The 15,954-nt window shown below is 37.8% G+C and overlaps 2 protein-coding genes across 10 annotated transcripts in view; one reads left to right on the top strand and one right to left on the bottom strand.

Moving 5' to 3' along the window:
* Nucleotides 1-2,365: 2,365 nt before the first annotated feature.
* On the bottom strand, nt 2,366-7,723 carry LOC111570029 (zinc finger protein ZFP2-like). The gene is made up of 3 exons (XM_023272548.3): nt 7,460-7,723; nt 4,757-5,089; nt 2,366-4,347 (listed from the first exon to the last, which is right to left on the bottom strand). Exons 1-3 carry the CDS (start codon nt 7,629-7,631, stop codon nt 2,792-2,794), a joined length of 2,061 nt encoding a protein of 686 aa, XP_023128316.3. The 5' UTR covers nt 7,632-7,723; the 3' UTR covers nt 2,366-2,791.
* A 4,802-nt stretch (nt 7,724-12,525) lies between these two features.
* The window catches only part of pard3ab (par-3 family cell polarity regulator alpha, b), a 307,758-nt gene continuing 304,329 nt past the window's right edge, over nt 12,526-15,954 (top strand). For 6 of the 9 annotated variants that reach the window (XM_055014228.1, XM_055014227.1, XM_055014224.1 and 3 more), the window contains exon 1: nt 12,526-12,903. In XM_055014228.1, coding sequence (XP_054870203.1) covers nt 12,784-12,903 — 120 coding nt within the window. In that variant the 5' untranslated portion in view covers nt 12,526-12,783. The remainder of the gene's footprint in view (nt 12,904-15,954) is intronic. The other 3 variants (XM_055014230.1, XM_055014229.1, XM_055014225.1) reach the window with 1 other exon arrangement.

Raw genomic sequence — 15,954 nt, 5'->3', positions numbered from 1 at the left:
TATCACGCAGCCCAATTTTGACAAATATAAAACAGCATGTGATCTCACTTTTGTCTACAGGTTGGTTTTTGTTGAAAAACTTAATCATCTGCCCGATATATTACAGTTTTTCTCAATTGATGACACACTAAATTCCATTCACTGCAAACAGCCACCAACTGACTGCACACATTTCTCAAAAACAGGACTCTGCTGTCCTAATTTTGGACACTATTCATGGTTTGCACACAGTTTCCAAAACTCTTGCACTCTTTTTGCAAAAGACTGAACATGTTTTTTGCTCATTTGAACACACTTTTCACTCATAGCACACATTTTTCAAAAAGTGAACACTAGGAAGCAGAATTGGGACACTGTTCCAACACTGCTGTCACAATTAAGACACAACAGGTCAGAACTGAAAACACTTTTACCAGTGAAATGCACACTATAAAACCTGCTGGGAAACAGAATTAGCTGTTCAGAATGGAATCTGTTGTTAAGGTCAGCAGATGGTAGGGATGGTGCATAAAGTAAATGGTTTCAGGTTTACTGTGGTTTACTTTACATGTATGTAAATGTTGTTTGTCACTTCAGTGACATGTCTATACTGGAACAACACAAGCAGTCAGAAATGTTCTGAGAATACTGTAAAATATCTCATGCATAATTCTGGTTCACAAGTGCTGGTAAAATTACAGAAAGTGTACATGACTGACTTTTTCTGTGTTTTGTGTGCATTTGTTCCAGAGAGTTTTTCAGTTGGATTCTGATGATACACATGAATACATCTGGAACAATGTTAGTTTTCATAGAGGACTATTGATTCGGTGATGGTTCCATATGAACCCTCAAGTTATTGTGGTTTTTCTGCTGCCATATTCTCCCTTTCTGAATCCTATAGAAGAATTCTTGTCTACATGGAGGTGGAAGGTATATGAGCAGCAGCCATACTTTGGGAAAATCTCTGTCAATCAGTGGTCTTGGCATGTGGTGATGTTTCTGTTGATGCATGTCAGGGCTGGATCAGACACACCAGGTCCTTCTTTCCAGAGAAAACATAGCTTGTGATGTTGATGAGGTCCTGTGGTCTGACCAGGCTGAAAGAATTGATGCAGATGTGGTGTAAATATCTGCATACTGTACTGTGTACAATACAGTGCTGTAGTTTTTGTCTAACATTATTTTATTTTATAATGTACAGTCAGGCACTGCAATGACCCCTCTGAGTCATTTAAAGAATGCACTGGTGTTCATGTTGTCATTTTTGAGGACTGTATCATTTTTTTTACACTTTATGTGAAAACACAGTGAGAGAAGAATGTTTTGTATTTTGCAGTGCAGTGTCCTACTTCTGCTTCGTGTGTCTTAATTTTGAAAACAAAGTTCAGATTTTGACAATAAAGTGCGCTTTTGACACAAGTGTGCAGTGCTTAGTGAATTGTGTTCAAATAAAACAAATAGTGTGCAGTGTGTTGGGAAATGTGTGCTATTTTTCAAGAACAGTGTCTTATCAATTGAGAAAAACTGTAAGATGCAACAACAGAGTTTCTGTCTGAAAATAAATGTAACTCAGAGTTCGAATTAGGATCTTACATTCATCACATTCCTTTGCTAGTTCATTAAGACAATCATAGTTTTACATACCAATTCTGTGGAACATTATTCATGGTTTCCAGTTAGCATCCAGCTGCCTGGGCTGATAATCAATCTCTTCATCCAACTGGCTGAGTGGTTTATCAGACACAAGAAATATTTCTCTGGATATTTCGACACAGTTGGATTTACACTGAACCGGTGTGTCAGCCTCTTGCATCAGTACAAGATGCTCTCCCTCCCCACTGGTGCACAGTTCCTCCTGCTCCTCTTTCATCTGTGGAGAATCTGGTGTTCAAAATAAAGTATATGTATAGTTTCTACATTATTTTTGTATGCGACAAGACTTTCGTCCAAGCAAAATCTGACCTTTCTGTCCTAATTAAATAATAAAACTCAATGAATGATACAAAACTTTATTGTAGTATAATAAGTAAAATCTAGAGGGCTTTGCCATTCATATGAGCCATTTCTGATTCCAATTGATGGACTACAAGTCAAGTTGTTATTTGTTGTTCCTTCAACTTAAGAGACAAGACTTTTGTCAGGGATTGTAGAATACTTGTGACTAGGCTGGATTTTCTATTGCTTTTTCTGATTAAAATATGAAATCGGTTCATTCTTTTTGAATAACCCTAGATTCTAAATCATAGGACACAAATACTATCATCATGTCAGATAACATTTAAATGCTGACTCCTGAGGCTATTCATGATATACAGTGGTGGAAAAATATTTTTGGACACGGCGTGCATTTGTGAAATATCACATTGAGAATCAGTCTTAGGTCTTCAAATGCAATTTATGTATTTATTTATTTTTACAAAGACCCACCAATTTACATTCACATGAATTTAACATGAGTTTACATGAGTAATTAAATCAAAAGTTACATTCATGTGTGAACTCATTTTCACTACATTACATCAGACCAACATCATCCCCTTCCACTTGGCTCTTGCAGAAATTGATAACCAACATTAAATTAACTATTTGGTCGTTCCTCAGAAGTATGATGTCTCCAATTGTCTTTCTTGCATAAATGCATCATGCTTCTGTAAAAGTCATCATGTATTGGAGAGTTTGACAGATTTTAAAAGAACCATGTGTCACAGTTTGACAGACAATAAACTCACAGAATCAACAAAACTTTTACTCTGAACGATGTGAATGAATGCATGTTTTTTGAAGCTTTCTTCCCATTGTTGTTCCAGGACTACAGCTTTTCACCTGTGTGAGTTCTCATGTGGCCAGTCAGATTACTACGTTGACTGAAACTTTTTCCGCAGGTTTTACAAGAATACGGCTTCTCACCTGTGTGAGTTCTCATGTGACTAATCAGATGACTGCCTTGCCTGAAACTTTTTCCACAGGTTTTACAAGAATATGGCTTCTCACCTGTGTGAGTTCTAATGTGGGACAACAAGTCTTTATTTTGAATGAAAGTTTTTCCACATCTCTCACAAAAATATGGCTTCTCACCTGTGTGAGTTCTCATGTGGATGGTCAGCTTACCACGTTCACGAAAACTTTTCCCACATCTTTCACAAAAATATGGCTTCTCACCTGTGTGAGTTCTCATGTGGATGGTCAGCATACCATGTTCACGAAAACCTTTCCCACATCTTTCACAAAAATATGGCTTCTCACCAGTGTGTGTTTTCATGTGGACAGTAAGATTACTATTTCTATTGAAATGTTTCCCACATCTTTCACAAAAATATGGCTTCTCACCTGTGTGTGTTCTCATGTGGACAGTAAGAGTACTATTTCTATTGAAACGTTTCCCACATCTTTCACAAAAATATGCCTTCTCACCTGTGTGTGTTCTCATGTGGACAGTAAGAGTACTATTTCTATTGAAACGTTTCCCACATCTTTCACAAAAATATGGCTTCTCACCTGTGTGAGTTCTCATGTGGACTTTCAGATGACTATTTTTGCTGAAACATTTCCCACAGGTTTCACAAGAAAACCGTTTGTCACCTTTGTCAATTATCAAATTGACTTTCAAGTCAGACGGTGAATTACATTTTTTTCTGCATGCATTGTCAGCACTTGGTTTTGCACTGTTGTGGATTTGGTGATGTTTCTTCATTTGGTACTTATTCTTAAAGGTCTTTCCACAAACATCACATTTGAAAGACTTTCTACCTGTGTCTGTATCACAGTGACTTCCTGACAATGAAGACTTGTCTACATTGTTACTGTGACTGCTCTCTCTGTTATGACTCTTCTTTGGCTTCAGCACTGCATTTCTAGTTGACCCTGAGTCTACATGCTTACTTCCCTCCTGATGTGGGCTCTCAGCTACTGGTGAATTGTATGAGAGGAGCTGATCCCTGTTTGGTTCTAGTTCACTGTGGTCACCGTCCTTATCAGCTGAAGTCAATAGAAAGGTATCAGTAGTTTGATTCAGTACAATCTGCTCTTTCTGCTGACTGGTACAGAGTTCCTCCGGTTCCTCTTTAATCTGTGAAGGTTCTGGGTCTTTCTGGTCCAGGCTGGTGCAGAATTCCTCCGGTTCCTCTGTAATCTGTGAAGGTTCTGGGTCTTTCTGGTCCAGGCTGGTGCAGAATTCCTCCGGTTCCTCTTTAATCTGTGAAGGTTCTGGGTCTTTCTGATCCAAACAAGTGCTGAATGTCTCCTCTTCCTCTTTAATCTGTGGAGGCGTTGGGTCCTCCTGGTCCAGACTAAACTTCTTCTCCTGGTTACGGAGCTGCTGATGAGCAAGACCGTTCCTCTCTTTCCAGATATCTTGATGTGGGTGATCTGAGTGGTAGGGCGCATGAAAAAGTTATTAACATGATGATGAAGAAAGAAACATCTGAGAGAAGACATTAAGTCCTCTCACATTGTTCCTCACATTGGCTCATCCTCAACAGTAATGCACCTCTGTGGAAACAGCACAAGCATGACTACAAGTAGAGAAAGTTCTGAAATCACATTTCTGCAGAATGGCACAGTTCTGGCATGAATGAAAAAAAAACAAAAACAAAAAAACAATGGTGGAAGCATTGATGTATCCAAGCAACAGCAAGGCGGCAAATACATGTCAACAAGTTAAGATGCAAAAGCAGAATTTCTGTCTGAAAATAAATGTAACTCAGAGTTCGAATTAGGATCTTACATTCATCACATTCCTTTGCTAGTTCATTAAGACAATCATAGTTTTACATACCAATTCTGTGTAAAATTATTCGTGGTTTCCAGTTGGTATCCAGCAGCCTGGGCTGATAATCAATCTCTTCATCCAACTGGCCGAGTGGTTTATCAGATACAAGAAATATTTCTCTGGATATTTCTACACAGTTGGATTTACACTGAACCAGTGTGTTAGCCTCTTGCATCAGTGCAAGATGCTCTCCCTCCCCACTGGTGCACAGTTCCTCCTGCTCCTCTTTCATCTGTGGAGAATCTAGATCATCCTGGTCCACACTGGAGTTCCTCTCCTGGTTGCAGAGATTCTGCTCAGCAAGAACATTCTCCTCCTGGACATGTTGCTGCAGAAGGTCTGGAGGGAAGAATGACAAAAGTAAAAGCTTTTTAAAAAGTGACGATAGGTGATGCACATCTGAGCTAATAACCCTCTGAAACCCAAGTACTGTCTGGGTAGATTTTGCTCCTGTCTTCCTTACCGTGAATGTCTTCTGAGCAGTATGAATAGAATAGAGAATAGAATAGACTTCATTAGTCCCACAAGAGGAAATTTGCAATGTCACAGTAGCTCAGTGACAGTAAGAAAAATCAAGAAAACACAACTAGAAATTAAAGACATAAGATATACACACTATATATGCAATATAAATAAGAAAAACTTAATAAAACAGGGACACTAACAACACAAATTTAAGAATATGTACACAAATGAATTGCACAGTTGGCACATAGCACAGTTTGGACAGAAATTACAATTAAAATGGCTCCACTTCACACTGTTTTTGAGCCATGCTGCATTGATCTTATTGAACTGATGTGTTTTATTTTGCTGTCAGTCTCATTGTCATCTCCTGTCTTCTCCATGTAAACACAGTCTGCATGTCATCTGAAAACTTTTTTTGAAGAATTTTTGTCATTTCACTGTTGGTCTGTTGCACTTAAAAGCACTGAATTTTTGCTTTATTATGGATCTGGAGCAAACAACGTGGTTTTGGTGAATTTTTTAATGATACATGTAGAACAGAATCATTTCCATGAACTGTGTCGCAGAACTGATGGAACATTGCCAGGTCCAGCAGATAGACCTCAGACTTCTCTGCGTGTCCAGCCCTCTCTCTGGTTACCTGGTTACAGATGCTGTTGCACCCGCGCGTTAAAAAATGCTTACACCCGCAACTCCACTACGTCCAAAGAAGCAAAAACGTTTGCAAATGTGCAGACGTGAGTGGAACGACTCGAACCCCTGGCAATGGATACAAGGCAAACTGTGTTTTCTGTTGCTCATGGACTGGCTGAAGTAAGGCAGCATCAGGAGACAAACATGGAGGAAATATGAGAACAGAGAGAACCCAACCAGCAGGTCACAGTTTATCATCATCTAATCATCTCCTGAAGCTGATATGGTGAGAGACATCATGATAATCATGCTGATGTGGTCATAGACTCTACACTATTTTAGCGACTCAATAAATGCCTAAGTTGCTTATTATTATTTTAAATGCTTTTAGTTTTCAAAAAACATTTATTTAATAGCCTATATGTAATCAATAAATGGCCTTTCCCTATCTAAAGAAAAACTCACTCAGAACTTTGATATGCTAACAGTACTAAACAACTAAATCAATAAATACAAGCATACACACATAAATAAGTTAATACATTAATTGTGTGAAGATTAGATTTAGATGGAAAAAAATGTATGTAGAGAATTTCTTTGTCCAGTACTCTGCATTCAGTTGTTAATTTTTTTGCAGAATCCAGTATTGCACACTGGTTGCTCATTACATTTTATTAGTTTGGTTTCACTGTTTGAGGCCACTTCTTTTCATACAGAACCTGTGATAATGAAACAATACATAACTCTTAGTTTCATGTTAATAAAGCACTTGAAGCATTAAGTATGGCTCAGTGCTTTTTTCCAAAATTAAACATACCACTCTTGGCTGGTAGTGGCCCCGAGTTCAGTAAAGTTGGAAAGATATTCACAGATTCTGACTTCTGGCATCAATAACTCATTAGATATAGGTTATCAAAAATAAACAATGCCTCTTTCCCATTGTTGTAAGGTAGACAATGTGCTACAAGCCCAGTTTTAACAACAGTAGCTGTCTTTCAAGCTGCAGAAATAACATAGAATAGAATAGAATAGAACAGAATAGAATAGAATAGAATAGAATAGAATATTCTTTATTGTCATTATACAATGTATAACGAGATTGCAGATTGGTGTCTATGAGCAGCCTGCTGTGAACAGGGACGGTCTGCAAATTGCAAAACCGCTGCAACAGCGAAGAGAGACACAAATATTCAATAACTTCACTCTGATACTCTGTAGTGTCTCCAAAATCACTGCAGCCTTCAACTGGCTCCTGTTGACACCAATGTTATTCCTGCAGCTGGAAAGACAACTACTGTTGATAAAACTGGGCTTGTAGCACATTGTCTACCTTACAACAACTTGAAAGAGGCAACGTTTATGTTTTGACACCATATATTTAATGAGTTATCGATGCTGGAAGTCTGAATCTGTGAATATCTTTCCAACTTTACTGAACAGTGGCCCCGAGGGGCCGTGGTGGGCGTCCTTTATTTTCATTTCTGAAAGGTGGCAGCCCTAGTTGAGTCGGTATAGAAATGTGAAAGTTATCCTGCTGTTCATCCACACAAACCGCAGCTCCTCACTTTACTTCTATCAGTTCATTCAGACCATCACAGTTCCACAAACCTGTTGTGTGTAACTTTATCTCAGGTTTCCAGATGTTATCCAGCAGTCTGCGCTGACGATCGATCTCCTCCTCGTACTGGACGATGGTTTTCTCAAACTCTGTGAATATTTCTTCAGCAGCAGCAGTTAGTCGCTGGTTGATCAACTCTCTCAGATTCTGGACTGAACTCATCTTTAAGTGATAAAATATTAATCTGAGACACGACAAAACAACCGTCTGTTTAACTCCCACACATCAGTGGACGTTAGCACTGGTCTGACTGAGCAAACGTTTGCAACAGTCTGACTTCACTTCCGCCGGATGTTTTCGTTTTCGATTCCTCCGTCTTCAAATTAAAATGTTTCTTTTTGATAGCTGGTTGAAGTCGAGTTTAAAACAAACAAACAAACAAACAAACAAAAACAATAATAATAATAATAATAATAATAATAATAATAATAATAATAATAATAATAATAATAATAATAATAATAATAATAATAATAATTATTATTATTATTATTATTATTATTATTATTATTATTATTATTATTATTATTATTATTATTATTATTAACAGTTGAAAGTAATAAAAATAAAAATATTGAACCATTAAAAACCCCAAAAAATCAAAAGGGATGTTTTTTTTTAAATGTCTGTATTAATATTGTCCATCAGGGAACAGTATGCCGACTCACAATATGCTCTAACACAAAATGGAAATATGTACAACATTGTTAACCAAAACAAGTAATTGTGTTCCAACAGTAACAAACTAATGGAGATCTTCTTCTTCACTTTAGTTTCAAAGTCCAAAATACTTCAGTTACTTAAAAGACACTTGAAATACGAGGACCGTTTATGATGCAGATTTTTGTTTCACACTAAGACAACAAAAGTAAAGAAAAATGGAACAAAAAAACAGAATGAAGTGATGGACTGAATAAAGCAAAAATAAAAATACCAAACTACAGAAATTCTCCATTAACAGAAACATCCTTAACTCAAAACTAACTTAAGCAACAGAAAGTATTTTAAGTAATATGCATATAAAGTGTCAAAAATCCTACAAAAAGCAATGTGTAGTAATAGCAGCAGTAGTATACTGATGGAACATTCATTGTTTTGATAAATATGAAAATAAACAACTGTAACTTAATTTAGCACGCATCAAAGACACACAGCAAGTTTCCACCACATTTGTTTTCTCAAACCACAGCTAACAAGAGTGTCTTGGGAGATTTAGCTTTCTAACAATGCATCATGAAGAGTCTGTTTATATTTTGTTTCTTATCAACTCAGTTTAATAAGTTGAATGAACTCTCAGCTGCTCATTTAATCACCTTATCATTTAAAGTCAAAACTCATGATTTTAAATTCTAAAGTGTTCGGAAAATACAAGTAGACAACTAGAAAATAGCAAAACAAATATATTTAGGTCAAATCAACTTGAAACATAAGTAGATTTTTCCTTTTGTGATATTTTACAGCGGATGGATGAAATAGTTTGGCTTGGTGAGTCTTTCATCTTGGAGTAAAAACATTTTCTAAATTGTGTCTGAGGACCTTGAATTAAACACTGTCCCTGAGGGAAATGAAAACTTTTTGATATGATGGGCGTGTCCTGATAAATTCTCAGTTCCTGCTTCCTGTCTGAGCACTGGTGAGGTCAAGGGTCAAAGCCACTTTCGCACTTTGCAAGCAATTTTTAGAAATTGAATCACTCTCTACTTTTAAAATTGCACATAAATGTCACAGAATATCAGCTAAATATCTAATATCACCACAAGCTTTTCAATAAAATGATTCCGCTCTTTCAGTGTGATTGCACATTTTCTTTAATAACGACCACAATGAACAAAGTGACCGTATTCTCCAAAGGTGAGGCTTTTTACTTCGCTATGATGGCTGCTCAGGCTGTGGTTGGTGGCCGGGAAATGTTCCAGTTGTGTTACGAGTTAAACTATTTTCCAGCTGGGCACCCAGAGAGCTCAGTTGGCTGGGTGGGTGATCCCTAAACAAGGCCTGCTGTGCCTGAAGCGGCGGTCATAGGTTCGAATCCAGCTCATGGCCATTTACTGCATGTCGTTCCCCCACTCTTCTACCAACATTTTCTCTCTCTGTCTCCACTCTGCTGTATAATAAAACCCAAAAAAATAACTTAAAAATAAAAAAAATTCTCCAGCTGCAAGACTGGCACTCTGCGCTGAAGTAATGTCATTAAACAGCGGCAACATAAACCACATTAACACACTTTCCACATACTTAAAATTCAGTGGCTCTCCTCTCTTTTCTGATTCTCAGAAATGCTTCTTTGTTGTTGTTGCAGCCTTTCTTTGGGAATCTATTCATGTGCTGCATGGGGCTCTGCTTCATGGCAGCTCCTTGCATGGATCTGAACCGCTTTTATTGTGGAAGTTTGGTAGAGTCTCAGGCCTATGCAGGACATTGAAGGAAATAGTAAATTAGAGGATGGAAAAAAAACCAATACCTTTTAATAAGTGGTGATGTGTAATAACGAACAGTATGGCCAATTATTGCTTGGCACAAAGAATGTGGACAAATGCAGGAAGTCAAGTCAAGCCAGGTCAACTTAATTGTCTTACAAACGCCCCACACAAGATACGTAGAGGAAGGAAGTTTCATTCCAAAACCAGTAGGAGACAGGAACAGTGACAGGATAAAATACACATAAAATAAGGACAGAACATTTGCCATAAAAGAACCAGACATTACTGCATGTCAGAAAAAATGGAAAGTGGTTTAATACTGTAATAATATAGCTAAAAAAAACCCTGTTGATTGATGCTCCCTGTTACACTGTAAATAATATTTGAACAGAAAAAAAATTAAATACAAATATATCAACCCAACAGTTTGCATCGATCTTTTGAGTTATGCAAACTTGCATGAAATCTTGTTAAATCTACAAACTCTGCTGAGTTCAGGGAATTAGTTTTTCCTCCACAACAGTCCTGAAACCATCCAAGCATGAAGAGGAGACTTGATTGTTTTTTAAAACTGAAGAAAAATTAAATGACTAAGCCATTTTCATTAAGTGATTTCAGCTTTAATTTAGTTTAAAATCAACTAAGGCAGACATTTGAATTTAAATTACACAGATTATTAAGCTATTGCAATTATTAATATTATCAAACCTATTAAAATAACTGTTTGCAACTTAAAAGGTTTATTTAAATCACTGAAATGTTTTTTTTGTCCCTTCTTGCAATCATGCATTAATTTAAGTTGTTGAATTAGGTTGAATTATTTTTGAGAGTGCATGTTTAGGAGCAAAAAACACAATTAGAGATATCATTAAAGAACCATATTAAGAGGCTTTGTGTTGCAGAAAGTAAATAAACACAGGTCACAACTGTTGTCCAGTGTTCCCTGTCAAAACAAACATCTAAAAGGTCTAAACTATGTCCTATAAGAAGAGAAACCGCACAATCTGATGTTCTGTGTTGTAACTGGGAGCCCTACACAATCACAATAACTGGATCAATGAACTTGTTAAGGCTTTAATTTCTTAACAAGCTATTTTGTATTAGCAAACTTAATCCCTGCCTAATCCTAATTCTGCTTTCAAAATCAAACTCGAATCTTAGCTTCAAAACCGCCTGTTAAGACCTAAAAGGCCTCACTTTGGAGGATTTTGACACCTTCCTGTCCTTGCAAGACCAGAACTCCCGGCTGCGGTGTGTAGCTGTGATTTAATCATTCTCAATCACTGCATTGATCTGCATTATTAGCCCAAACACAGTCTCCTCTGCGCGCCAAACATTACCCAAACCGACCACACCGCGGGGACAGACTACAAATCCGGCCTTCCCTGCTCCAATGATGCATTCAGGGACCGCTCGTAAACTCCGCAGTCATAAATCCCACATGTTTTCATTCTCACTGTGACAAGAAATCCAGGTGAAAACGTTACGAAAATAACTCAAGCCACGTTTTGATTGTTTCTGCAGCGTTAAGAACAACTATCTGATGCACCAGCAGAAAGAAATCACGTCAATAATATGCACTTAACTCATCATCTTAACTTCATTACGACTTTTGTTGCAAAAACACTTCAACAAAACACTTCCGGCAGCTCTTTAAAGTTTCTAAGGTTTCCAAAAAGTAAAGTAAAGAATCAGGATTAGTTTTATTGCAAAGTAGGTTTTTACATATTAAGAATTTAGGTTGAATTTGTTTTTGCATCACAGTAAATACTGACAAGTAAAAACAACAAAAGAAGGATAAAATTGTTGTAAGTCTAATAAACAGTAAGTGTGACATGGCAAAAAAGAAATATGTATTGCAAATTAAAGCTAATATAAAAATAATAATATATTATTAAATATATAAAACATTTTTTTTCCACCACAGACATTAAAAACCATTATGTTACATTAACACGTAGCTTTCAAAGTAGGATTATTCTGCGCATTTCAAAAAATGTACATTGTTCACTCTGTAATCTTGCACATTCTCAGGTGAATAAGATGCACATTCCTGCACACTGTAAATACTCATGTTGCTTTTATCCATTTTTTAAATCCTTGAAGTTGCAACACCTGTTTCTTATTCGTTTTGTTGCGCATAGCGTCTATCGTCTTGCAACACTTGTTTTGATTTTTTTTTTCTTATCGTTTCATGCTTCTTAAAAATGTTCTACTTTTCAGTGTTTATTGCGGTGTGTGAAAACCTAATGTGGATTAAACTGGAAAATGTGCAAAATCTCACACACAGGCCACACGGAATCACAGAATTTCTACTGAAACTCATTTAAATTAAGACGAGTCATACAAAAATTCTAAATTTAATGAAAGCTGATGATAAACTATGATTCAAAGTGGAGCAGTGATTTGATTTTTACAGATTTTATTTTACGTTGCTTTATTCATGCTGTATTTCGATTCTTTTTTTATGTATAGCACTCTTATGTATGCAAAGATGAGAGAGAAAAGTATTTTCGGTTCCTCTGTATGTCCTATTCGATTTTGTGATTCTGTAATATTTTGTGTCTGAGGCCCTTGATTCCGACGTTCCCAGCCGCCCCTGAACGCAGCACATGAGCGAGCAGAGGGATCGGGATCGAGGGAGGGAAGGAGGGAGAGAGAGAAGCTAAACAGGTGGTCTGAAAACACAGAAAACAATGTCGTCCGGCGGGGAGGAGCGGAAACATCTCCAGCCGTCGCTCCAGTGAGGGAACACCGGGACATCCCGGGAGCCGAACCCGAACCAACCGATGCTCCTTCTCCGTTTTCACACGGATTCCTCCTCCCGCCGCGGCTGCTCTTCTTCGTCCGCTCGGTTTCGCTCCGAATCTGGGGAAGATCTCGGATACTGAACCATGAAAGTGACGGTGTGTTTCGGCAGGACCCGGGTGGTGGTGCCGTGCGGGGATGGGAATATTAAAGTGCACAGCCTCATCCAGCAGGCTGTCATGAGATACAAGAAGGCGATCGCCAAGGTGAGCGCTGATACTTTGTTTTCTTGCGGCTTTTGTTTTCCAGGAAACAATGTTGCGTCGTGCTTGGAGGGGATCCGCACGCACGCACGCTCAATATGGCGCAAACTTCACAGAAACGCAAAGACTGAAAACAAAGCTGCTGGTTTCTGCTCTCTTCTGCTCGGTTTTGCACAGTTTGCGCATCGGTTTTTACGCACGCCTGCTGTGCACTGGCCGTGTGTCGCTGCTTTCAAAGAAAAGGCGCAGCGCCATTGTGGTTGTTGTGTTTGTAAACCCACAAAACTTCCTCAGGGATCCGAACAACAGAAGCAGACGGCGGTTGGCTGCAAGCTGGAAGCGCAAAGTAGCAGTTTTCGAGCACATTTTTGCGCAGTTTTGCGGCCACAGCAGCCGGTTTGTAGGTCCCCGGTTCATGCCTCTGAAAGTTGCACAGGAGAGATTAGCCGACTAGCAAGTTAGCCAGCAGGCTGCAAAAGTAGGGCTGCAAGTGTGAGGCGTTCAGGTTCCAGTGCAAAGAAATGCAATCAGCAAGTGGAAGTCCTGACCTCTCAAACATCTTATCTTACATATCTATCTTTATAAATCCTCTTTTTGAACCTTTAAGCCATCTTTGTGCTGGTTTGGGGGTTTAGCTGGAGCATTCATGTGCAGACATGGTGGGAATTCGGATTAAGCAGCAAAGCTAAGTATGCAAAAGCATCCAGAGCAGGTACACATGCGTTTCTGACAAGTTTTCTGATATTTAATTTGGCTTTTTAAGGGAATGAGCTGCCTAGAGGTGCATGGCAGCCTGAGCAGGCCCTGCAGTGCAGGGAGGGAAACTGCAGGGCGAAGCTCCAGCTGACTGCTGGAAGCTTGAAGCTGACACATAAATCTTGAAGATAAAAGTGGAAGAAAAGAAAACTTGTAGGTGGTTTTGGGGTAGCAGGGGATAACCTCTGGACCAGCTGAGTGCCCAGTGTGCTGCAGTTTGACCAGATAAGACGATAGTGGGGCTTCGGGAGCATCATGATGTGTTGTTTCCTGTAGCAGAGATTAGATTTATTAATATATGTGTAGAAAAAGAAACATCTTGGTGAAAGTCTTGGCATCGAGATTTATCGTGACTTTGGGATTATGTACTTTGCCAAATCTCATTAAAATTGGATGTTACAATTCTTTATACTATAATTTAATGTTAATTTAATTATATTTTGAAAAAAAATCATTGAAGCATGACCTTTTCTTTTTCTTGATTTATTATGAGCAAGTAAAACTCCAAAAATACTATTTAGATGTCGTCATTTTTTCTATTCTCAGGTCAGTTATGAATTTATAATGGCAAAATAGGGAATTTAGGTTGGCAGCAGTTGATCAGGGTTATTAACAGTGACGTGAAAATACCAAAATTCTGACTTAATATTTAATAAATCGATCCCTGATACTGAAACGATACCACAGTAAATACCTAAAACATCAAGGAAAATAGTGGAATAATTGAGCAGACAACATGAGACTTAAAATTCTTTCTTTTCAGCAGGGGTGTCAAACATGCGGCCCGTGGGCCAAAATGGGCCCTCCAGTGGGTCCAATCCGGCCCGCAGGATGACTTAGTAAAGTGTACAAATTACAGAGAAGACATAAACTGCAATTTGTAAATTTGTAAAACTATAAATTTTAAATAAATTCTGGACCATGACAAATTGTTTTGATCATAAAGTAAAATACTAGATTGTTTATTGCTCTTCTCATTTTTGTAATATTTTGTCATGTTTTTGTCATTTTGTCCCTCATTTTTGTCGTTTTGTGTTTACTTTGTTTCACTTGGGTTTTTTTGTCTAATTTGTGTCATTTTCTGTTTTGCTTTATTCATTGTTTTGTTTTCATTTTTTTCATTTTTGTCTTGTTTTTTTGTCCATTTTTTGTTGCTTTCTAACTTTTCTGTCTAATTTTTTGTCCCTTTTTGTTTAGATTTTTTTGTCAATTTGTTTCTCACTTTTGTCGTTTTGTGTCTCATTTTTGTAATATTTTGTCTTGTTTTTGTTTTTGTTTTATAAGTAAAATACTATATCATTCAGTTTCAGATACCTGTGACTAAATATTTTGTTCCTTTGTAGACACTGTGTGATCTGTAAGTTGTAATGTGGAAATGATAAACTGAGGCAAAATATTGTGAAAATTCAGTTTAATTTTCTTGCGAAATTTCAGGTTGTTCACCATGTTTTGTAAAAACATAATTCCTTAAATGTGAACTTTTTTGCACTAAAATCAAAGGAAACATTTGGAGTTGTTATTTACAGGTTACTATGCTGTGACTTTACTGGTCTGGACCTCTGAATGTGGCCCCTGAACTAAGATGAGTTGGACACCCCTGCTTTAAAGTGTCAAAATAACGAAAACATAATGGCACATTTCCTGTCGCTCACTTGATTAGTGGGGATGCGAACTGTTTAAAACATCTAAATAAATGAAAATAAATTTGGACACACTGCTGAGCTCTGTAATGGCTATTAATCTGGTTTCTTGTCTGGATTTTTCAGCAGTTGCTCAGGTTTCATGACTCGCTGTGCTAACTTGAAGTCATCTCTGCTGCGATGATAGTGACCTAGAAGTCAAGCCGTATCTTCCTCTGCTGCTGAATAATTCAGCGTGAGCCGACAGAAGAGTGCAGGAGAACATCTCAGAGAGGCAGGTTAAAAGAGCTATCGCTCCTCGCCAACTCTACTTTGACTTCAAGTAAATTCGGGTGCTTACTTCTGTCTGTGCTCAGAAAAATAGTACAGGTTCATGAGGAAAGTCAAGAAACGCCTTTGAAATAGTTTCATTTTCCCTTTTAGAGTGATGGATTTCAGTGACGGGACTCAGATTTACTGTAGAATGTATCATCACAGGGGTGTGTGTTTGAAATGATGTTAGTCAGGCTGGTGGTGACTGCTGTAGCTGTACAAGTCTGTCAAACATAATTACTGTGAATGGAGAACAACACAGATTTCCACTTGACCTTTGACTTGGATGTGAAGCATCAAAAAGCTGCAGGATTTAGTCAGTAAACAGCTCAGTAGAAAATGACTC

This window comes from Amphiprion ocellaris, chromosome 10 (genome assembly GCF_022539595.1).
Source record: "Amphiprion ocellaris isolate individual 3 ecotype Okinawa chromosome 10, ASM2253959v1, whole genome shotgun sequence".
Lineage (NCBI taxonomy): Eukaryota > Metazoa > Chordata > Actinopteri > Pomacentridae > Amphiprion > Amphiprion ocellaris.
Note: the sequence above shows the minus strand (reverse complement) of the source record. Positions and strands in the feature narration are given on the sequence as shown.